Below are 24,367 nucleotides of genomic sequence, written 5' to 3' on the forward strand. Positions count from 1 at the left end.
AATTCGAACAATTCGAACAATTCGAACAATTCGAACAATTCGAACAATTCGAACAATTCGAACAATTCGAACAATTCGAACAATTCGAACAATTCGAACAATTCGAACAATTCGAACAATTCGAACAATTCGAACAATTCGAACAATTTCGAACAATTTCGAACCGAACACGAACAAACCATTCACGAACAATTTCGAACACGAGCCTATTTCAAACAAACTATATTTCAAACGAACCGAACACGAACACGACCGCTGTTCGTTCGTGTTCGGTTCGTTTACACCCCTAACTTTAGAGAGATCATTTACAAGGATTTTAGAAATATCCTCTACAAAAAAAAACCTGCAAAGATTTTTGAAATTTGGATGCACATACATGATAATAATTATGATCTGGTGTCTCCCACTCAACCGGAACCTCAACCAAATTAGCATCAAAGCATCTGAAACAAATGAAGATAAGCATCTGTGTTAAAATGAACAACAAATCTACAAAAAATATTATTATGAAATGAAGTACAAGAACAAAGAATAGCCAAGAATAAAGGGTGGGGATGATTTTCTAAATTAGGTATCAGTAAAGCAAGAAAACAGGCAAGAAATACGGATAGCAACATACAATGCTAACTTCTTTACCCCAGTAACCAAACATTAACCATGAAATTTTGCCAAAGTTTCCTGCATATATTAGATAATTTCTCATGGAAGGAGAAAAGATTCATGCCAAAAGCACAAGAATAAGTTATTAGGTTTCAATGGAAATATGAAATTCAAGAATAATTTTTATGGTAGATCGACAGAAGTAAAGATTTCGGTGGATTTGTGATAGCTTGATTGTTGAAAAAGAAATAATTCAGTATATAAGAACCGGAAAGGAAAAGAGAAAAAAGAGACTGAAAAGAAAAGAAGAGAAGGGAGGTGACGGTAAAGACAGAAAAAATAAACCTCGGGGCAAAAGAAAAAGTGGAAGAAATCGATCCTAAGAAAGAATGACAAAAGAAAAGCCATGTCTTTAATACATCATCAACCATCTTTAATTACAGCATAAAACCTATTATTCATGATACTAAAACATAAATCCAAGCGTATCTAACTCTATTAGCATTAGAATAATGATAATCATATCCTAAATGAAACTATTTTACCCTTGATTGGTAATAAATGGTCGAATGAGGAAAACTGACATAAATGCTTGATTAAATATGACGATATTGACACAAAAAACACTAAAAAATATACATGAAAATAAACATAATGCTGTGCATCAATTCCTTTAAATTGTTAAAACCTCTGCTCCAAAGAGATAAAAATATATTACAAAAAGAATTAATGGTTCATCCTGTACAATAGAGCTTAAAAATCCATCCAAAATAAAGAAATGTGTAGACTTTCCATCCGAAGAAAAGATGGTGAATGGAAAATCAATGCTAAGGAGGACGAGTTGAAGAGCAAGTACAAAACCATCATCAACACTGTTGGTAAGAAGACCTCATCATAGAACCTCAAGAACATTTATCTCAATTTTAGAGCATTTGAGAGGGTCTCAACCTAATGCACAAACTGTTAGACTAAACCTAATTAGATTGAAGTATTGGCTGACTTGAAAGTTTTTTTTTATTTGGGCTGGCTAAAGTTATTACTTGTGTTCGAATAGGAGGTTGACCTAGTAACTTCCTATTTCCATTAAATTACATTAAGGATCAGCATTAAGCCCATATCCTTTTGTTTTAGTTATGGATGTTATTACTGAACATTAAAGGATGTACCGTCGTGTATGCTTTTCCCTAATGATATCCTTGTGGATAAAACTAGAGAAAGAGTTCGGAAAAAAATTGAATTATAGAGATCATTCATAGTAGCTTAAAGGGGAAAGAAAAGTATAGGGGTGTGCTGATAAATCCCTTTTGGCACAAATAGATGATATGAATGCATCAAATGTACATTGCGCACAATTATATCTAAATATATGTTTTCTTTAATAATCATTCAAATAATTTTATGTATGACTCGGTAGTAGCAAGAGGACTTTTTTTCATCGCCACTATAATGGGGAGAGAGAAATGTTGTGGGCTACAAGGGAACAAGAAAAAAAGTGAGAAAAAGGGGAAGGAGAGGAACCGGCAACAATAGTGAGGGAAGAAGAGTAAGCAACCCGTGCAATTAAGAAAAATCATTTTGTTCATCAAATGTTGTCCATTCCACTCCCTAAGAGGTCTATTTATATGAACTGAACAAAAACAATGATTAATAATTCTTAAAATAAGACAAGGACGCTAAAAAACACAATAAACCCTTGATAAGACAAATAAATACAACTTTATCAAAACATATTGACAAGGCAACAAAGCCTACTTGTGGGAAAGATATAAGGATTGAGGTGTTACATACAGAAAGATCAATTTGCACCAGTATTGTCCATGGAATAGTAACATTTTTTATTAAAAATAATTCTCGATGTTAAATGCATAATGAAAAAACCTATTAAAGTACATGGTGTGATAACTAATGCAAAAATAAAAAACATTAAGAAAAAGAAGAATGGGAGAAGTACTTAAATCGCATTAGATCATCAGGCGTTTTGGATAGATCACTTAAAGATAACATAGAAACCATCCAGCTCATTAGTGCCGAACTAGTTCCTCCCCAAAGGACATCATCTAGTCTATATTTTGAATTGATATACAAGCTATATCAAATAACAGTGCTATGCAAAAGAAATTCCAACAATACACTAATTTTCCTAGCCATAATAGTCATCTAAGATATTGTGGAATGAAAGTAATGCCAGCTACACTAAAAAACAAAAAATACAGTACCTGTGATTAACAAATCTCCCAACATTTCCATAAAAAGTAGCATCTAAACAAAGTGCTTCTTCATCCCTCAATCCCTCTACTGAACCCCAATCAGCATCCAATACTAATGTGTAGGTATGCTCTGCACTACCATACCCTTGCACAGTTCGATCACAAAACTCTTTTCTTGTTAAAATCTCTCCAACATATTCATAAACGAATGCTCCCCTAGGCAATTCTTCAAGGGTCCGCAGCCCCCATCCTTTACCATTAGCAGTATAGAAGACCTGAAGCACACAGCAATTATAGATAGCAGAAAAAAAGGAACAATAAGAGGAAACTCAATATCAGCAGAATTGCAAGAAATCATAGCATATCCATAAAAGTATCAACAATGACAACAACCTGCAAATTGCGTGTTATACCACGCTGAACAACACGATTGCCACATTGCTTGTTGCATCCGCACTTGCTCCAGCATTCTTTGATAAATTTCCTAACAGGATGTCCTTTGCATGCAACAGGCTTATAGCCACTACTAAACATCCCAATAGGGCAATTCTTACAGCAGAGAAAATGTTTACCCATATAGCAGTTCATATAAATGAATTCAGTTAGAAATTCCGTTTTCAATAAACCATCTAGTGTGTAGACAAATTCACCACCTGTTACTCGTGTGCATGCACATGGGATTGAAGCACTCAAGCAATTGCCAAAACAGTTTATACAAGAGTCATCCTCACTGATTTGAGCAAGTGAAAAATTCACATGAGCATTTTGATAAACAGCATTACAAGATATGTAACGAAAGTAAGGGGGGGTCTCCTCACTATTGAATTCATTAACAGCTGAAATTTTCAATTTTTCTTCTCCTTTTGCAATGTCATGCTTATCATGTTGGGGCGAGAATGCAATAACAACATTCTCATGAAGTGGCAAAAAAGCTAAACAGTGTGAAACATTATTGTTTGAGGACTCTGAAACACCATTTTCCTGTAAACCATTACTCTCACCATCAATATGTAAGCCTGATTGTAGACCATTCATGCCTCTTTTAGCTTCCAAGGAAACTAAATTTGGTGAACCATTGAAAGACCTCCCAGTCAAACTACGATGAATAACAGGTGTCTTACAACTTCCCATAGATTCATTCAGAGGAGACAATTTGGCAACATCTTCCTGCAGAACGCACAGCTCAGCAGCCAAAACAGTAGCGCTCTGGCATGTCTTTCAATAGGTTCATAAGTGAGAAATAAGGATGAATAATCCTATAGGATTTTAAACACCTATCCTCGACAATTTTGAAGACGGATTTTATGCTAGGCATTTTAAAATTCTGGCAGTCAAATCTACAGATCAATGAAAGTTTTTACCTTTCCCATGTTTGAGGAAACTATGTTAACATTAATTGAAAGCTCATTTTGTACGTCATTCCCTTTATTAGTTGCTAGTTGAATGTTGAAGGCATGTGTTGGACCATTCAAAGTATTTGCTCCAGAATCCCCAAGATTCCTTGCTTCTTCTCCATTAGCTAAGAATGATTATAATAGAGTAGTAAAAAAAAAAGTAATAAAAGCAAGTCAGCATTGCATTACAGAACAAATGTCAGGACTTTTAAAAGAGGAATACAAGAGGCAACATATACTGTAAAAAGTAAAAGAATGATGAGAAGTGAGGACGCTGATAAAAAAAAACAGGCTATTTGATAGAGGAGTCAGATATGAGCTAATAGATTTAACCTAGTTGGATAAGCACTAAAAATTCACATTGTGATGGTATAACCAAGAATGCCATAGAAGATATGTTTATCCCTTTAATTCACAGCTAAAACAGAGAAAACGAATTGAAAAAAGATCCAAATTGTTAAGGAATAGTATAAAGATGTTACACAACATTTATTCAAGTCATCAAACATGTAAAACAGCACAAAAATTTTATATGTGGGAAGCAAAGAATTAAGATGTGTGCTCAAATAATGGCCAGCCTACTAGCAACTAAACTTGGTTGTCTTTATCTGAAAATGGGAGTGCCAATTGGATGGATTCAGTAATATCCGACGATGAACAGTGAACAAAATCAAGAAAAAAAAAAGAGACTAATCTGATGAAAGATACCCATAAATATGCTCTTAAATAGAAGTTCAACACAAAAAGCCAGATAACTATGCTAGTTTCAAGTGAAAAAGCAGTAACAGAAATGAAAATTTCTGCAGACAGCCAAATTCAATTTATACATATAAAACTCAACACCCAGCAAAAGCTCTTCGGGTGATCCTTTGTGGAAGTGGTTTACTTCTATTAGCTTATATTCCCTCTAACTGAAAATGTGGTCTTTGAATATAAAACTCTCGGACAAAACCCAACCGCAGAAAGAATAATAAAATTTTTCAACAGAAAATCAAACAATAAACAGCTACCAGTATTAAATATTCACCTTTGTAAGGTGCAAGCTAAACAAACACAATTCAGCTGAATTCCAATCAACTAGTAATTAATATGCCAAGATTGAATCAATGAAACATACAAGTAAAATCATACTCAAAAGCATGGTAATAGCAAATTAGCAATGCAATTAATAATACTATATGGATATATTAAGAATGCTAGCCTAGCAAAGATCGCTAAATTGAAAACATTGTAGCTAGTTTTTCCGGTGTGCGGCCAATTGATCCTTGATTTAATTTGCTAATGTGAGGTTTCAAAGTTAGATTGTCCACGTGATGTGAAATGCAATTATAAAGAAACTTCTCTGGGAGATTTTAGGCAGTCAGGAGTTAAATTTATTTAGCTGTTGAATTTATGGCGTGGAACCTGCTTAAGGAAATAAATAGGGAAACAAAAACTGCAAGCAGAGAAAAGTATTCTCTCTCCTTTTTTTAATCACTACTACAAATGCAAGTCATCATTCTCTGGATCAAATAATAACAAAATTAGAAAATCTAATAGGAGAACGATTTAAATAACAGGAAATAGCAAAGATTGATCAAACGTAGTAATGTAACAGAATACACATAAATGGCGGTGTACTTCACAACAGGAACACTGCGTCAAGTTGCCAGTGCTTCAATGGAGCACGACTAGAGTGAATAAGCTTATATATTGGCGTCATCAGGAGGATGGTATGAGTATACATCAAAGACGTTGAAATAAGAGACTTGAGAAGATTAGGAGGCAGATTTATACTGTGGACGTCATCGTTGATGTGATTAAGTATAGCAAACGCCCAAATTTTGTAGACTCAATTTGGAATAGGTGTCAGGTGCTAGCCATAACAAGATCATCAAGATCAAATATCTTGTGGCATCAGCTGAAGTTGCTACCCATCGGTGGCTACCAGCAACTTCTGCAGCTAAAGTTGCTACCCATCTGTTTTATAGTTACACAATTGGAAACTATTAATCTGGATCAAACTTCAACTTCAGCCACAGAAGCTACAATCTTGCTCTTACATTTGGGAAATAATAGAACAACCAATGTATGAATGGGTGGGAACTTTTGTATAAACAATGTTATGCTTTTAGATGCCTTGAACATGGTAGTGAAGCATATTTCCATGGGTATTGTTAATAGCTTAAATTTTTTATCCATTCGTTTGTGGGTAAGGCAAAACTTAACAGAACCATAGTTCATAAACGTTTTCAAATTTCTCTAAGAAAATAATTGACAAATTTAAAATTGAGATAAAAAATGAGACTTCATGGAAGTCTATGCAGAAGAATATTTTTAATGAAAAAGGAGGCGAGCTATGAAGATAGAATCAAAAATTTTTTTAAGAGCCACATAATGCATCATTTTTTATAATCAGCCAACGACGATGATGATCATTTCAGCTCCATTTTTAGTTTTTGTTTAGCCAAAAATAAAGTCCAAAGCCTTTCAAAATAAAGCCAAGAACTAAAGAAGAGTATATAATCCAGTATTTGAGTTGTACTTTTATAAATTTGATAAGTTGAACATTTCTCTACAAATCTAATGACATCTCTTCATAGCCATGGTCAAAAGAAACGGTCTCGAAATTGAGCTTGTCTTTCACGTCCCACAAGTTATTAGGTCGTCGCCTGCAAGGCTCTGATAAGTTTTACCCTTAAGGAGGCATCCGGAATAAATAATTGTTTCCCTTTGTACAAATATCCGTGTCAAAATGAGTAAACCTCAATTGATTTGAAGGCATGCCTATGCCCAACATGAGGAAAAGTCTCCTTTAGCATGTAAATTTTTTATGGATTCAAAACCCACTAAGGGGATGTTTGGTTTGTTCAAAAGGAGATGCAATATAAAATGAATACAATGCAGAAGTAATGTATTGTATGTGAAAGACTTTAAAGTTATTTGGTTTGCTATAAAATAAACGAACGACTTTTTTTTATTTGGTTTGAAGTAAAATTAAAATAATGTATTTCGAAGCAATGCATATGTCAGTGGTTGTGAGTGGTGGCAGAGGTGATTGATGGTGGTAATCGACGGCTAGTAGAGGGAGGCGGCAACGGATAGTAGAAGTGCTGGTTAGAAATGGCAGACAACAGAAGAGCGACAGGCAACAGACAGCGGCCTACAAGAAGATAGACAACATTTTACATTCAAACATGTTTTTAAAATTCAGCCAAATCAGACGAATTCCAAATTTAAAAAAAAAAAACTCCTAAATTCCAAATAGAATGATATTTTAAATTGAATTTCAATTTCTTTCGAACAAACAATTGAATTTCCAAAATCTCTACATTAGGGATGCAATGCACTCCTAAGATTGTTGACCAAACAACCCCCAACTTGTTAGCGCTGGCGTGGAGTTCGGTCCACCCAACCCACGAACTCCCGCTCCCGCCTCTCCTGTTTTCGCGAAACGACGCTTCCGATCGTGAAGGGTCACACCTCTTCACAAATAACCACTCCCTCATTTCCTTTTTGCGAAGAGAAGCATCCCTTCGCCAGAAACCGTTCCCGCCTCCTCTATTTCGCGAAGAGAAGCATCCCTTCGCTCCCTTCTCTTCGTGATAAAAAGGAGAGGCTCTCCTTCATATCTGGATATTACAAGAAGTCACGATTTTCTTCTTTAGGTTTCCTCAGGATAGAGGAAGAGTTCTTCGGGTTTTCACGGGACAGTGGAAGAGAAGAAGTGCAAGAGAAGAAGTGCAAGGTGCAAGGATGAGTAGTTTCTTGCGGCAGAAAGAAGAAGAAGGAAGAAGAAGAAAAAGATTGTTCTCCCTAGGCTTCTTCTTGGTGGCTTGTGGCAGAAGAGAAATTGGGTTTATTTCTCTTGTAAGTTTGTCTTCTTCGGTGTATCTCGGTGTAAAGTTTTCTTCGGTGTATCTCGGTGTAGAGAGAGAAGAACAAATAGAGAAGAAGAGAGAGAGCAATGAAGAGTGGGTGATTCCTCTTGTAAGTCAAGGTAATCGACTGGTGTAAATTTCCTCAAATAGTAAAATCCTCTGCAACTCCGTGGACGTAGGCAATTTGCCGAACCATGTAAATCTGTGTGTTATTTTCTGGTATAATTTTTCTCGTTCTATTTTTCGCTTCGTCGATCGTTCTCCTGTTTGATTTATATATATACCACATCAATTGCTCTGGTATATATTTCATGTATATATTTCATAACAAACACAACTCAAATTGTAGTGTATTCAGAATGATAGTTCACCTACTAAGTGCATCCAACACCCAATTTTGAGCACCGGATTTCTGTTAGCACAAAGATGAATTTCTGCATGAATAGAACCCATTGTACATGCATGCAATTAAAAAATTATTGAGATTTGAGCAATTGCAATGCTTGACGGCCACTGCACAAAACAAGAACTTGGTAAAACAGGAAGTGTTCCTACTGTTTGAGAGCACATACAACTACATATAGTTCTTGTTGGTAAACAATCTAATTTTGCTTAGCGGGCAAGCTTTTCACTAAAAAATGAAATGGGTTAGGACAATGCTTATTCCTATGTTGAAGCATTTTTGTCAACTTAGAATGGTTAATTGAAGTCTGAAACAACCAAGATCGAAGCTATATTGAGAGCTTCTTTAAGGGTTTCAAAGTTGTGTTGTTGCTCGGAGTTCCAACCAAAAATTTTGGATTTCAAGTAATTTGTCATTGGGGCCGCAAATTATGCTAAACCTCAGATGAATCGAGTTTAAAACATATATGTAAAAACTACAACATTCAAATAGAGATGCGGGCATCGGCTATTTTTGAATCAATATAAGTAGCGAACTTACATTAGAATGTTAAGATAAAGCTTGTGAGTTTTTAAAACCTTAAAGATTTGAGACAAATGTTGCATATTATCATTGAAGAAAGTTTTGTATACAAGTATAATTTAAAATTAGACAAAATAAAATACTCCTACATAATTTTCTAATCCCTCGTTCATGAGCCGCACGAAAGTACTAAGTGTGTTACATAAACCAAAGGCCATAACCTTCCGCTCACACAATCCATCTCATGTTTCAAAAGTTGTTTTCCGTTCATCTCCAAGTGGAATCGATATATGATGATATCTACTCCATAAGTCAAGTTTGGAAAAAAAAATTGCTCCAAGTTTATTTAGCATGTCTTCTAATCTCTGCATTAGAAATCAATATTTAATTGTAATTTTGTTGATTGCTTGATTGTTAACAGACATCTGCCTGCTAATATCTTTTTGGGAACACGGATCGTCAAGGTTGCACGAGGACTTAGATTACGTTGATTTAATTGTTTCGTACAAAAAATACTTTCTAACAAAAAAATAGGCAATATTTTTATATAAGCTGATATCTTTCTTAACCTAGCTAATTTGTAAGGTTGTGGGTTTTTATGGTTTTAAGACGCAGTGCTTGAATAAACGATCGAGAAATGATGATCACTTGCATCCATTGTTGATAAGTAAATCACAAAGTCTAGCGTGAATGGTACAACTTGTCCGAGATATAGCATGTTGTTGGGATGTTATGGACTAACATGGCGCTAGAAGAAATTTTTTAGATGATTCACAGAAGAGTCTTCTCCTCATCCCCAACCACTTCTTCCATTTATGTTTCACCCGTGTCCAAGTCATTTCTTATTGTTCATTGCTTGCTTCCTCTTCCCTAAGCTGAATTTGCTCATGTGTTGGATATTTGTTTGATTTATGTTTAGGTTGAAAACAGCAAAAACACTTCAAATTTGAGGGTTTGGTGTACGGGTTCTGTTCAACAAAATTTTAACCTTAATGGGAGCTTTTTCTCCATCTGTTGGAAAGGATTTAGGTGTTGATTGGGATTGAAGAGAAGAGCTCAACTTAGGCATTGGATTAGCAATCAGAATGCTAGGTTCAAGAAGTTCAAATGGTACTCATCAGAACGTACTGCACTTATGTCGGCTTGAGAAAAAGACCAAACTAAATTCAATTCTAGTTTATCTTAAATTGATTCTTTAAGTTTGTCGATGTATATGATGACTGATTGATAGTTCGATTCAAAAAGATTGTCCACACGCTGAGTGCATATAATTCTTCAATGTACTAGATGATAGATTTAGAACCTAAGAAATAATGTTGGTACTGGGATATAATATGTATTTAAGATCTGTTGGTAAAAATTGCCCCTACATAAATTGTTTCATTCTAAAGCACCTGCAAAAGGAGGCTCCTCTGCATTCTCGTCTTCGCGTCTAAGGAGTTGCAATCATCATACCGTTGCCAAATGACAGGCCACATACTTATACTTGCTTTTCTGATAGAATATTTATATACTCAAAAAGGGTTTTCATTGATTATTCCCAATTAGATAATATTTGATATGCAAATGATCATAAAAAAAAGGGTATCAAATTTTACATGAAACTCACCATAATTTATATCATATTGGTCGATTTCACCATGAGCTAGGGCTTCACCCGAATTATATTTGTCTTCATTAGAATTGGAGAGATCGAAACGTGAACTTACTTCTACGTCATCTTCTGATTTAGGATTCAACTAGTGTTCCACAAAATTGTGTTGCACATATCACATTTCAATAGGGTTGATACGGGTTGTCGGGCGTCCAATTTTAAGACCTGAATTTCTTTCCATGTCTCCAACAAAAAATTGAAGAGCATGGAGACGAGCTCTTCAATTTTTGCGCAGGAGTAGCTTGTGTCATCCATAGAGACTCCAAACTGCGATTGTCGTCGGTAGTTGGCCATTTACTTCTGCAATACTCCCGTCACTAACTCGTAGACCACTATGATGTGGAGCCTGCTTGAGGAAATAAATGACAAAAGAAAAACAATAAGCAGGGAATATTGCTCTTTCGGTCTCTCCTTTTAACCATTGTTACATTTATGTCATCCTTCTCTGAACCAAAAACTAACAAAATTAGAAAATATAAAAGAAAAATATTTCTAATAACAAAAATAACGAGTTTGTGACAAAACGTGGTGGTATAACAGAATATACATCAGCGGTTGTATAATTCCCTAGAGGAACATAACATTAATTTAATTGTCACAAACACTGAATAATTATAGCAATAGGATACCCAGAAAAAAAAAAAACAAAACATTGCAAACTTCAATATATTTGATAGTACAATCAAAACATTGCAAACTTCAATATCAAACTTCAATATATTTGATAGTACAATTATACCTGCAATTTCTGAAGGAACTCTATCAGGTTCTACCACAGCAGTAGAAATATTACAATTTGTTGAGATATCATTGCCGGTCACATGAATGGGCTTATCTAGAATAGTTGTAATGACAGCAGTTTCTTGCAGAACTCCAATGTCTGGTTCAATTTTTGGCTCTTTGTAACCGACAACATTGTCTTCTCTGTCACACATGTATTGTTCATCTCTTTGATAACTCGAGCGCATTGTACGCCTAGTTATCTTTGAAGTTGTATGATCCAAAGGAATTCTTGGCTCTTCAAAATTAATAGCAAGTTGAGGATGCATTTCTCCAATTCCAGCTGTTTCATCTTTTGGTAAGGAGTCCGGTGATAAAAAAGCACCAATTCCTCCATGAGAACATTGAGCCTCCACAGGCTTATCTTTTTCACCTTTGAAGCTAATTAAAGAAGCTTCACCTGATGCCACCAACTTTTTCTTCTTCAGAAAAGTTTCACCATAAGTTTCATGTTCAGGTGTAGATTGTGAAGGGCCCAGATCATCTACAGCTGTTAGCCTCTTTACAGGTTTTCCAAGTTCATCAGCAACAGCAGGATATTTTTTATTGGCCCCATTATCCTAATAAAAAGGGTATTTATTACAACTCAAATCTTACAGCAATAGAAGGCCATTAAATTCAACAGTTACCACACTGTTGATCCTACTGAGAATTCTTCGCTAAATTCATTTTCTGACTTACAAGGTATGCCTACAAACAGCTCAAGACATTAAAAAAAACTAAGATAAAGAGCAATCAGCAGTACAATACCTTTGCCTCCAGACTATCAAGTATTGCATCCGCCAGCAACCTATAATTCTCATCTTCAATGTACTCCCAGTTATTTCCATAAACTTTGAGCAGTTCTTTCAAGATTGCCTTAGACACCCCTTGATCAAACCCAAGACGCTTCATGGCTTTAAGAGCTGCTATTGCTCTTTGCAGCTGAGCCGAAGGAGCCATCCCTTACAATATTTTACACAGAACTAGGAAGAAAACAAGAAATCTCGGTTGAAGCTTCCTTGATTAGTCTCCAAGAATGACTGCATTGACATACAAACATCATTTGCATGTTTAGTGGCAGGATTTGCACGTATAAGATTTGAGCTGGATCCAACCTAAATCTCGAGGAGGGAGGGGGGAAGTCAGAGAGTTACCTTCGTTTCTTCTATGTCAGACTATTGCTTCTACTTCGCACGCTGCCCGCGCTCTGGTCGCCACTCTCCTGCTCGTAGCCACTGCGCCGAGAGCTTTCCGCGCTTCGGGCGAGTTTTTGGCGTTTTTATTTTATTTTGGGGGTTTTACAGACCGATCATACAAAATTTTAAATATAATATTTTTAATCAATTAAATTTCAAATTTATATTAATTCCATAATAAAATAAAATTCCATTATTTTTAATAAATTTATAAATTATTAAGTATTAATGGGTATCAATTAAGATAAAAATGTTAATTAATCTTTTAATTAATTTTAATGATTAACCTTAATTTATTATATATTGATATTTGTGATTGAATTGGTTAATGAAGATATTATTTTACATAAGATTTTTTTATATTATTTAATTCAATAGACTTTATTTTTAATTAATTTATTATATCCTTCATATATAAGTCCGCACGACTCTCAAAGTTGCTAGACGTCCAAATAGCAATCGAACAATCAAAGCATCCCGCCAATCAATGATCGCACAATTATGATTAGCTGACACACTAGGACAATAAGAGCACCTCAAGAGAGTGTTTGGCGGCATGAATTGAACATAATTTAGTCATGAGTTTAAAGTAAATTCAGCTAAACAAAAAAAAAAAAAAGTGAAATTTAAATCTTACTCTCTGTTAAATCAAATATTCTCGCATTCAAAAAGATGAATTTCATAAATCCAAATTTACCAACATCGCCTCAAGTATCATTTGTACTCCGTTTTGCCTTAAATATTGGATTGAGTAAATTCTGACATTGGGCAACTTAAATGGGTGGTCTCACAAACACATCTTTACATAACATTGCCTTCTCTAGCAAGCAACAGTCACCAAGATTTACTGAATCCTATTTGCATCCAACCCCCGCCCCAAAGAGACCCAGAAAAAGAAAGTGCAGCCAAAAGTGAGAAGAATACCAAAAAAATAGCAAAATTAGAAGCGATGCAAAGAAGACAAGCAACTAGAAATATGTATATTGTGGAGGAATCAATAAAACACTTGCAGAAGAAACAAGACGGAAGCAGCAAAAAAAGGAAGGGATGAGAATGACCTGCAAAGTCTCGAAATGATCAGTTACCAGTGCACGGTGGATCTGAAACAGTAACTTCTCTGAGTTTGCTGTAAGGAAAAAAATATAAAAAGATTTTCTGGCAGTAAATATATTGAGTAAATAAGAAGAAATATTATGTGCGGAAAGGATAGGTGTGAATTTGATGGTATTGTATTATTATTCATCACAATACAACAATAATGTCAGATGAATACTACCAATTCATACGCATATTATCTGCATGTAATATTTTCTCCCTGAATAGGATGGGATGGTAGTGCATTGTGCGTACCATCTCTGGTGCAAAAGAGAAGAAAAACTCTAGTGATGTTTGGCACTATATTTTTAATAGGATTTAAGTATTAATTTAGTATTCATTCAACAAAATTTCAGCCAAATACAACATCATGTTAAATTCAATTTTTTTCTTGTTCCGTTTATTTTGTGACTTAAATTTGTATTTATTTAATCCAACTATTAGTTGGATTTAACAGATTTAGCTTAGGAAGAAAATACTTCAAAGAAATTTATGGAAAATACATCAACTGAATTTAATCTTAATTAAACCAAACATTATTTTAGATTTAACAATATTTAGATTTGATAAATCTTGGTTTATCAGATTCACTAAATTATATTGAACTTAAATCCTACTTGCAGTCAAACAACCCCTTAGGGGAAGGAGCTCTACTTTTAATTAATCCCCATATTTTGTAATCATCTGATGAAATTAGGGTATTTTTGGGGCAGCTGCAACTTATATATAAGTTAATGCGCAGCAGCTGTGGCAGGAAGCTGTTGTGCAGAAGCTGTTGCGGATAAGTTAGTTGTATGTTTGTCTTCTACAGTTTGAAAACAGTTGTGTTGTAGTTGTTTTTGGACAAATGATCATTCTGCTCTTATATTGTAATGTTGTTTACAACAGAACTGTTCATACTAGCTCCTCCCATACATGAAAGCAAATATCCAATTCAAGCATTACAAAATAAAAATAAACACATCACTTAAGCTGGTGTAGGACAATAAAATAATGAACAATAATATAATGATATTATTTTTAAAATGCAGCTGGTGTAGGACACGAGACAAGTCGTACTCCAGGGAAACCTGCCACATCCGATCACTATTAGCTGTCGATTCCTCCAACCCATCTGTCCACCTAAAGAAGTCACAATTTTCTTGTCTTTGTCTCGGACACCCGTAAAATTGTCTCTCGTAGTTATGTGACTGTCACAAAGTAAGCTGGGAGCATGGTAGTCCACAGTAGCAGTATAATCCTCTGGAAGTACCCAAAGTCATTGAACTCGTCTTTTCTGAAGGTTTAACACAACAAAGCACAAATCCTTAGATGTAATATTATCGAAAAAAAATATATAATTGAACAATGTAAACTTTACTAAACCCCGAGGTCTCAAAGAACATAGCATAAACTAACGAATCTGTCACTTCCAAAAGGCAACATACGTTAAAAAAAAGGGTTCTTGATTACATTCAAAACACAAATATGTCACACAAGCATATCACCAAAAAACAAGACATCCAAAAGAGCTTACAAAAACCATGACACAGAAGAAATGAAATAATCTTGATTGTTTTTATTGAGATTTCACATGTGACAAGAAATGGACAAATTGGCCATTCAGAAAACCCTTAAGGTCGCATGTCTCATCATTGACCTCCAAAAAAATAAAAATAAACATACAATAAATATTTATAAACCATATTATATCCACGGTTGCCTTTTCGACAATCTAGGTGGGGAATAATATATGCAAAGGAGTGACAAATAATATTGAGATTCAAAATTTAAATGATTTGACAGAATATCGATACAACAAACAACAATAATTTTCACCATCCATCGTAAAGAAAGTAGTAATAAGAAAAAAAAATACAATCGATCCATTCAACATTCATTGTGGCTACCACAATCTACACCTATTTCGAAAAATGAATATTTCAACATATCACACAGTATAACCCTTTTTTTTATTCTACACTCCAAATGTTATTTCAATTACACTGTGTAAGGACGATTGTCTTTTGTTCAACATTTATTTCCTGCCCCGAGCAACATTTTTGGATCTTTCAAAGTCGATGATGTGATATTTGGTATCCGAAAATGACTTCAGATGCCCCATTTGCCAGAGATATCCAACGTGGATCAAATAATATTTCTCTGTCACAAAGACAATAATTAGACATGGATTGAAACAAAATCTAAATAGGATAACTGGTTGAACAAACCTGAGAGTTGGTGAGGGAAGTTGTGCTTCTGATTTCTTGGGTCAAATGTGAATATACGACTGTCATACGCACTGCTAACCAATACTAATAAAAGTAAAACATATGTTGAAATTACATACAATCATCACATTTTGTATTGATGATCCATACCACCCTACTTATGTTTAATCGATCGCTCCAATACAATTCTAACAAATTAAAGAATGTTGTGTAAATTACACTATTCATTTTGACTTCTGAATATAATGAGTAAAAAGATTTACTTTAAAAATGACATATACTGCAGGTCATTTGCAATCTCTGTTGGAGTCCTCTCAAATGTTGGATCCTCAAGCTTGATAATTTTTTTTATGACAAGCAAACAAGAGCATTCAACCCCACTAAAAAGTCTAGCGATTGTCCTCGATGAATACTGAAATCGTTCCATCGCTCCTCTAATTGATTCATTATGTGACAAAATGTAGAGGGTCATTGTTAACACCTCTCTGGATGTCATCTTGGAGGAGTCATGAAGTCCATGATTCCTATTCATCTAAAAGATCTATAAATACGTGTCATACAAAACATGTTGAATCTTATAAAGTGTCATTCAAGTAGCTCCCCAACTCATTTATCACTGATGTAAGATGATGTCATGCAAGGAGACTGATCTATGTATAAGTTGTAGTACTCGTGCATCAAACATATTGTTGTCACATTTCTCCTTCTGCATTCTCTCTTTGTGAATCCATGTTAAACAAGTGCTCTATTCAAGTAAGACATGAGAATCACCTAATTATGTATAATGATAGCAATCTATTGCCAAGAAACATCATAAATAAACTTCGACTAACGAATTACAAAATGTATGATGAAAATACAAACATCCAAAGTAGCATTAAGGAAAAAGAAAAAAACATTTAAAGTTGAAGTTTGATAAACTTACAAAAAAATAAATACAAATAGTAACAAGATAAATAAATAAAATCAAGTGTCTATATAGTCATAAAAATAACGTAAATAATTGATCATACGGTCAGTGGTCATCATCATGAAAAACTCTCTATGGGTCGAGTCCTCTAGCAACTTCACGAAGATCTAATATAACGATATGTCATCATAAATTTCTGGACTTGCTTCCAAAACTCAGATAATTTGTTGGATGGAGGTCACTTGTGAAGTCCCAGGATCATTGGTGTGTCCTCGGCTTCTAATGAAAGCAACCCATTCTTTTTTTCTTTTTCTCCACCCGTGGACGTTTTATCCTGCCAGTGGACTCTAATTCATTTTGGTTTGGGCTAGGGCCTTCATTGGAATCAATTGTTTGCTCGACATCCAAGTTCTCAGGTATGTCTGCAAACTCTTCGCTCATTAGAGGTTCAAGCATTATTCACCATTTCCATAACTTCACTAAACATACAGTCCAACTTCTCTTCTAGATCAGGATTAATGTCATTGAATTTAATTTTTTGGCGGTTGACACTACCTGCAATATAACGGGACATGAATATGTTCATACAATCCAAGAAAAGAAAGTCATAATATGTAGGTTTGATCTATTCTCACCTCCAATCTCTCAACAACATCAATAGTCCGTTTGATCGGATCCCAAACCAAACACGTTGATCCTCATTTCAATTCCTTCCAAAAATTTCAGTCCTTTTTTAATTAATCACACTTGTTTTTCAATTGCATCCTATTGTATTCCATTCCATTAATTTCCTCAAACATTTTCATATTTCTTGTTAAAATAGGTTGTTGGTCTATTTTCCAGCTCAACCTTCTTTAGGCAGGGGTTGCAAAATATGAGATTGGCTTCCTTATCTCACATAATTGATGAACTAAATTCTTTTGTCTTAACAATTGCGTTACTAGCATAGAAAGAGCTAAATATAAATATTTGACAGAAGAAGTAATTAACACAAATCAAGTAAAAATAAAACTGATATGTGCTAGTTACTTCTTCTGTCAAATATAATTTTTTGAGAGAAGAAGTAACTAGCACAAATCAATCACCACTGCCCAATAATTAAGATAAAAAAGATAATTAATCTTTATCTAATTTTACTGATTAGCATTAATTTATTCAAAATATAAACTTCAAAATTGTGATATATATGATTGAATTGATTAATGAAGATATTATTTCACATAAGATATTGTTATATGATTTAATTCAATAGAATTTATTTTTAATTAATTTATTATATCCTTAATGTATACACCAGATATATCAGCACGAATCTCAAAGCTACTCGACGGTCCAAATAACAGTCAACGATCGAAGCATCTGACCAATCAATGACTGATCGCATGATTATGATTAGCTAACACGATATGACAATAAGAGCACCTTAAGGGAGTGTTTGGTGGCATGCATTGAACATATTACGGTCATGAATTAAATGTAAATTCAGCTAAACAAAAAAAAAAGTGAAATTTAAATCTTGCACTTCGTTAAATCAAATATTCTCGCATTCCACCTGATTTTGGACTTAAATCCGAATTTACTAAACCTAATTCGCTCCTCCGTGGCTCTGGAGCTTTTCTCCTTCAAAAAAAAGAATTTGATAAATCCAATTTTACTAAATCCTATTTAATGTAAATTTAATACATAGCCAGCACCGCCTTAAGTATAATTTCTACTCCATTTTGCCTTAAATATTGGATTGAGTAAATTCTGACGTTGGACAACTTAAATCGGTGGTCTCACAAACACATCTTTACATCATTGCCTTCTCTAGAAAGCAACAGTCACCAAGATTTACTAAATCCTATTTGCATCCAACCCCACCCCAAAGAGACCCAGAAAAAAAAAAGTGCAGCCAAAAGTGGGAAAAATACGAAAGAAATAACAAAATTAGAAGCGATGCAAAGAAGACAAGCAACTAGAAATATGTATATGTTGATGGAATCAATAAAACACTCGCAAAAGAAACAAGCGGAAGCAGCCAAAAAGGAAGGGATGAGAATGACCTACAGAGTCTCGAAATGATCAGTTACTAGTACACTGTGAATGTGAAACAGTAACTTCTCTGATTTTGCTCTAAGGAAATAAAAAGATAAAAAGATTTTGGTCATTGGGAAAAAAAACTTTCTGGCAGTAAAAAATATTGAGGGGAAGCAAGACCCCAGTCCTAAATAAGAAGAAATATTATGTGCTGATAGCATAGGTGTGGATTTGATGGTATTGTAGTATTATTCATCATAATACAACAATAATGTCAACAAAATACCACCAATTCATATGTATATTATTAGCATGTAATATTTTGTCCCTAAATAGAATGGGATGGTAGTGCATTGTACGTACCATCTCTGGCGTAAAAGAGAAGAAAAACTCTAGCGATGTTCGGCGCTATATTTTTAATAGGATTTACTTATTTATTTAGTATTGATTTAACGAAAATTCAGCCAAAAGTCATTTCTGGGTTAAATAAATTCGACATCATATTAAATTCAATTTTGTTTCGTTCCGTTTATTTGTGTGACGTCAATATGGATTTATTAAATCCAACAATTAGTTGGATTTAACAAATTTAGCTTATGAATAAAATACTTGAAAGAGATTTATGGCAAATACACAAAATGAATTTGATCTTAATTGAACTAAACATTATTTTGGATTTAACAAAATTTGGATTTGATAAGTCTGGGTTTATATTAGATTTACTACATTATATTGAAATTAAATCCTACTTGCAGCCAAACAACTCCTTAGGGTTACATCTTAAGGAAAGTAGCTCCACTTTTCATTAATTCCCTCATTTTACAATCATCTGATGAAATTTAGAGTCTGTTTGGGGTAGTTGCAGCTTATTAATAAGTTGATGCGCATCAGTTGAGGCAGGAAGCTGCAACACAGAAGCTGTTGCGGTAAGTTAGCTATTTGTTTTGTTTTTTACAGTTTGAAAACAACTGCGTTGTAGTTGTTTTTTGGAAAAAAGATCATTATGCCCCCATACTGTGAGTCATTTACAACAAAATTGTTCATATTAGCTCATCCCATGCTCGAAAGCAAATATCCAATTTGAGCATTACAAAATAAAAATAAATACCTCACTTAACAGTGAGTAACACAATCATCAAAATTAAGAAAAAGACTACTAAAATAACAAACAATAATATGATGATATTATTTTTAAAATGTTGCTCGTGTAGGACACGAGACAAGTCTTCCTCCAGGGAAACTCACCACGCCCGATCACTATCAACTGTCGTTTCCTCTGACCCATCTGTCAACCTAAAGAAGTCACAGTTTTCTTGTCTTCTCCTCGAACACCCATAAAACCGTCTCCCATAGCAACATGGCTGTCGTGAAGTAAACCGGGAGCATGGTAGTCCGCAGTAGCAGTTCAATCCTCTAGAAGTATCTGAAGTCCTTAAACTCATTTTTCTGAAGGTTTAACATAACAAAACACAAATCCTTATATGCAATATTATTGAAAAAAACTTATAATTGAACAATACAATTTTAATAAATCCTGAGGTCTCAGAGAACATAGAATAAACTAACAAATTTGTCACTTCCAAAATGCAGCAGACCTTAAAAAAAGGACTCTTGATTGTTTTCAAAACACGAACGTGTCTCATATGCATATCACCAAAAAAACAAGCCATCCAGAACAACCTAAAAAAACCACGACACAGAAAAAAAGAGAGAATATTAGTTGCTTTCATTGGAATTTCACATGTGACAAGAACCGGTAGAGACAAATAGGTCATCCAGAAGAACCCTTAAGGTCGAATGACTCATCAATAACCTTCAAAAAAACAAAAATAAATATGCAATAAATATTTATATACCATATTATATCCACAGTTGCCTCTTCGACCATCTAGGTGGGGAATAATACATGCAAAGGAGCGAGAAATAAAACTGAGATTCAAAATTTAAATGATTTGACAGAACATCGATACAACAAACAATAATAGTTCTCATCATCCATAGTAAATAAAGTAGCAATAAGAAAAAAAAAATACAATCGATCTATTCAGCATCAACGATGGCGTCAATAATCCGCTATCTCAATTCAATTATTTGTCCAACACCTTCGTCATCCTGGGTGCAACTCTCATGTGATTCAACTTCTATCTGTGATATAGAATGTCCTATGTGATATTCAAATACTTCAGACGAAACATGTAAATGAACATCATCGGCCATGCTGAAGTTAATGTCATTGCGCGAATGATGCCGCCGAATATAGTTATTGAGAGTCATTGTGACCACCACAATCTACACATGTTTTGAAAACGAATATATCAACATATCACGTAACATGACCCATTTTTTCTTCCACTCCAAATGTTCTTTTAATTACACAACGTTAGGATGAGTGTCTTTTGTTAAACATTTCTTTCCTACCCCGAGCAACATTGTTAGATTTTTTAAAGTTAGAAATGTGATACGTAGTATCAGGAAATGAATTGAGATACCCCCTTTGTAAGAGATATCCAGTGTGGACCAAATAATATTTTTCTGTCACAAATACAATAATTAGTCATGGACTGAAACAATGTCTAAATAGGATAAATGGTTGAACAAAGTTGAGAGTGGGTGAGGAAAGTTGTGCTTTTGATTTCTTGTGTCAAATGTGAATATATGACTGCCATATGTACTGCTAACCAGTAATAATAAAAGTAAAACACATGTTGAAATCACATATAACTAATAAATGTGACCATTTATTATTAGATACACATGCATCCACGTGTGTTCGATCTATCGTTCCAATACAATTCTAACAAGTTAAAGAAATTTGTGTAAATTACACACTCATTTTGATTTCTGAATATAATGAGTAATAAGATTTACCCTAAAAAATGTAGGTCATTTACAATCTCTATTGGAGTCTTCTCAAATATTGGATCCTTTGGCTTGATATTTTTTTATGGAAAACTAACAAGAGCATTCAACCCCAATGAAAAGTATTCGTCTATTGACTCCAATGAATGTTGAAATCGCTCCATCGCTCATCTCATTGATTCAATATGTGACAAAATATAGAGGTTATTGCTAACACATCTCTAGATGTCATCCTGGAGGAGCCATGAAGTCCATGTTTCCTATGTAATTCATCTAAAAGATTTATAAATACGAGTTAAGTCATACGAAGTATGTTTTTGAATCTTGTAGTGTATCTTTCAAGTAACTCCCCAACCCATTTATCACCAATTTAAGAGGGTGTCATGCTGAGAGACTGATCTACATATGAGTTGTAGTACGTGTACATCAAATATATTGTTGCCACAATTCTCCTTCTGCATTTCTCTCTTTGTGAATCCATGTTAAACAAGTGTTCTATTCTCAGGTAATACATAAGAATCACCGAATTAAGTATAATGAAAACATTCTGAAGCCAAGCAACATCTTAAATGAACTTTGAATAACGAATTACATAATGTACGATGAAAAAACAAACATCCAAAGTAGCATTAACATTGTTCAAAGGAAAAAGAAAAAACATCCAAAGCAAAAGTCTGATAAACCTACTGGAAAATAAATACAAATATTATAAAGATAACTAAATAAAGTTAAGTGTCCCTACAATCATAAAAATAACTAAATAATTGACCCAAAGGTTAGCGGTCATCAACACGAAGAACTCTCTACAGGTCGGGTCCTCCAACAACTTCATGAAAAACAAATATAATGACCTGTCATCATAAATTTTTGGAATTGCATCCAGAACTCGGATAACTTGTTGGATGGAGGTCACTTATGAAGTCCCAGGGTCATTGGTGCATGAAGCCACCAGTTGTGATATTTTTTCATTCCAAAGCAGAAGTGTTTACTGTGTTTCAAACTTTTGTGACATATATTGAAACTCAGTGTTCCACTTGTATTAAAACCTTACGGTCTGACAATGATAGTGAATACATATCTCATGCATTTCAAGCATTTCTCCATGCAAGAGTATTGTTTCACAACGTTCATGTCCTTAGACACCTCAGCAGAATGGAGTATTGATTGAAAGAATTGACATTTGTTGGATATGGTGCGCACGTTGTTGTTAGAATCTTCTATTTCAGCTAAGTTTTGGAAGAAGCTTTATCTACTACAGTTTATTTGATTAATAATTTATCATGTCAACAATTAAAGTTTGATTCTCCCTACTATCGATTTTTTTTGTAAAAATTTCAATTATCAAATGTTACAAACTTTCGGATGTGTTTATTTTGTTCATTCACCTGCTCATGAACGTCATAAGTTGGCAGTCCAGTCCGTTTGATGTGTCTTTATGGGTTACAGTCCTCATCATAAAGGCTTTGTGTTATGATTCAATTAATGAATGATGGTGTATCTCTCGTGATGAGATTTTCTTTGAACATGAATACTATTTTCAGCGTCATCTTTCAACATCTGATATTGTTGCTCTTCCTCATTTTGATATTTCTTCTTTTGATAAACGTTTCAAGCCTGACCTTGTCTACACACGATGTCTACCCCCTTCATCTCCAGCGCTTCCCGACTCTACCCCTGAAAATGTTCCAATGATTCATCGGCTATCAACTCAACACATTCAACCTCCGGATATATATGGCTATCCTACAATTCTAACTAATACTACATTTCCTACCTCTTATTCTCAGGCATCTAAACTGACTTGTTGGATAAAAGCCATGCAAGAGGAACTTCAGGCACTTCAAAACAATCACATTTGAGATATTGTTTTATGTTCTAAAGGTGTTAAACTCATTGATTATAAATGGGTTTAGTATCTTAACTTTGATATGATGGTTCCCTTGATAGATATAAGGTAACATAGGTAGTGCTTGGGAATCGACAGGAATATGGGATTATTTATGAAGAGACCTTTGCATCTATAGCTAAAATGACAACTATCTGACTTATTTTACCTATTGTTGCATCTAAAGGCTAGTTCTTATGACAGATGAATGTTAAGAATACATTTTTGCATGGGGACCTCAAGGAAGATATCTACATGACTCCTCCAGACTTATTTTCTACACCCTCACATGATGTTTATAAGCTCAAACGATCTCTATACGGTTTGAAACAGGCTTCACGGATTTGGTTTAAAAAGTTTTGCAATACTATTTTCAGTTTCTCTTTTATTCAAAGTCGGTATGATTCTTCATTATTTCTTTACAAAACTGGCAAGGGAATTGTTTTGTTATTAGTCTATGTTGATGATATTGTTATGACAGAATCTGAAACTCAATTGATGTCTTAGTTACAAAAGTGTCTTCAAGGTTCTTAAGTCTTGAGGTTCACGGTTCTCCCGCTGGTATTTTTGTTCATCAGCATAATTATATTAAGGAACTAATTGCTTTGATTGGTCTCCAAGAGGATCATCCTATTGATACTTGTTGACCTCACTTTTGGTTGAGGTCTAGAAAACTTCTTTAGTAGCCTAGGTCTAGCCATAGGACTTTCCTATTGACTAGTCTTAGAAAACTAGAAGAGGTACCCCACTATTAGAAATTCAAAACTCTTCTTTTTATTCAACTTGAAATT

The 24,367-nt window shown here is 34.3% G+C and overlaps 1 protein-coding gene across 4 annotated transcripts in view; it reads right to left on the reverse strand.

Moving 5' to 3' along the window:
• The window catches only part of LOC110037500 (probable inactive histone-lysine N-methyltransferase SUVR2), a 26,707-nt gene extending 13,977 nt beyond the window's left edge, over positions 1–12,730 (reverse strand). For 2 of the 4 annotated variants that reach the window (XR_002295345.1, XM_020742161.1), the window contains exons 1-7: positions 12,557–12,730; positions 12,171–12,442; positions 11,380–11,980; positions 4,169–4,326; positions 3,201–4,022; positions 2,817–3,082; positions 377–443 (exon numbers count right to left, since the gene is read on the reverse strand). Coding sequence is in view for 3 of the 4 variants with exons in the window: in XM_020742161.1 (XP_020597820.1) it covers positions 377–443; positions 2,817–3,082; positions 3,201–4,022; positions 4,169–4,326; positions 11,380–11,980; positions 12,171–12,362 (2,106 nt within the window). In the remaining variant the exon portion in view is untranslated. The remainder of the gene's footprint in view (positions 1–376; positions 444–2,816; positions 3,083–3,200; positions 4,023–4,168; positions 4,327–11,379; positions 11,981–12,170; positions 12,443–12,556) is intronic. The other 2 variants (XM_020742181.1, XM_020742172.1) reach the window with 2 other exon arrangements.
• Between the last annotated feature and the right edge of the window lie 11,637 nt (positions 12,731–24,367).

This window comes from Phalaenopsis equestris, unplaced genomic scaffold (genome assembly GCF_001263595.1).
Source record: "Phalaenopsis equestris unplaced genomic scaffold, ASM126359v1 Scaffold000002, whole genome shotgun sequence".
NCBI classification, from domain to species: domain Eukaryota; kingdom Viridiplantae; phylum Streptophyta; class Magnoliopsida; order Asparagales; family Orchidaceae; genus Phalaenopsis; species Phalaenopsis equestris.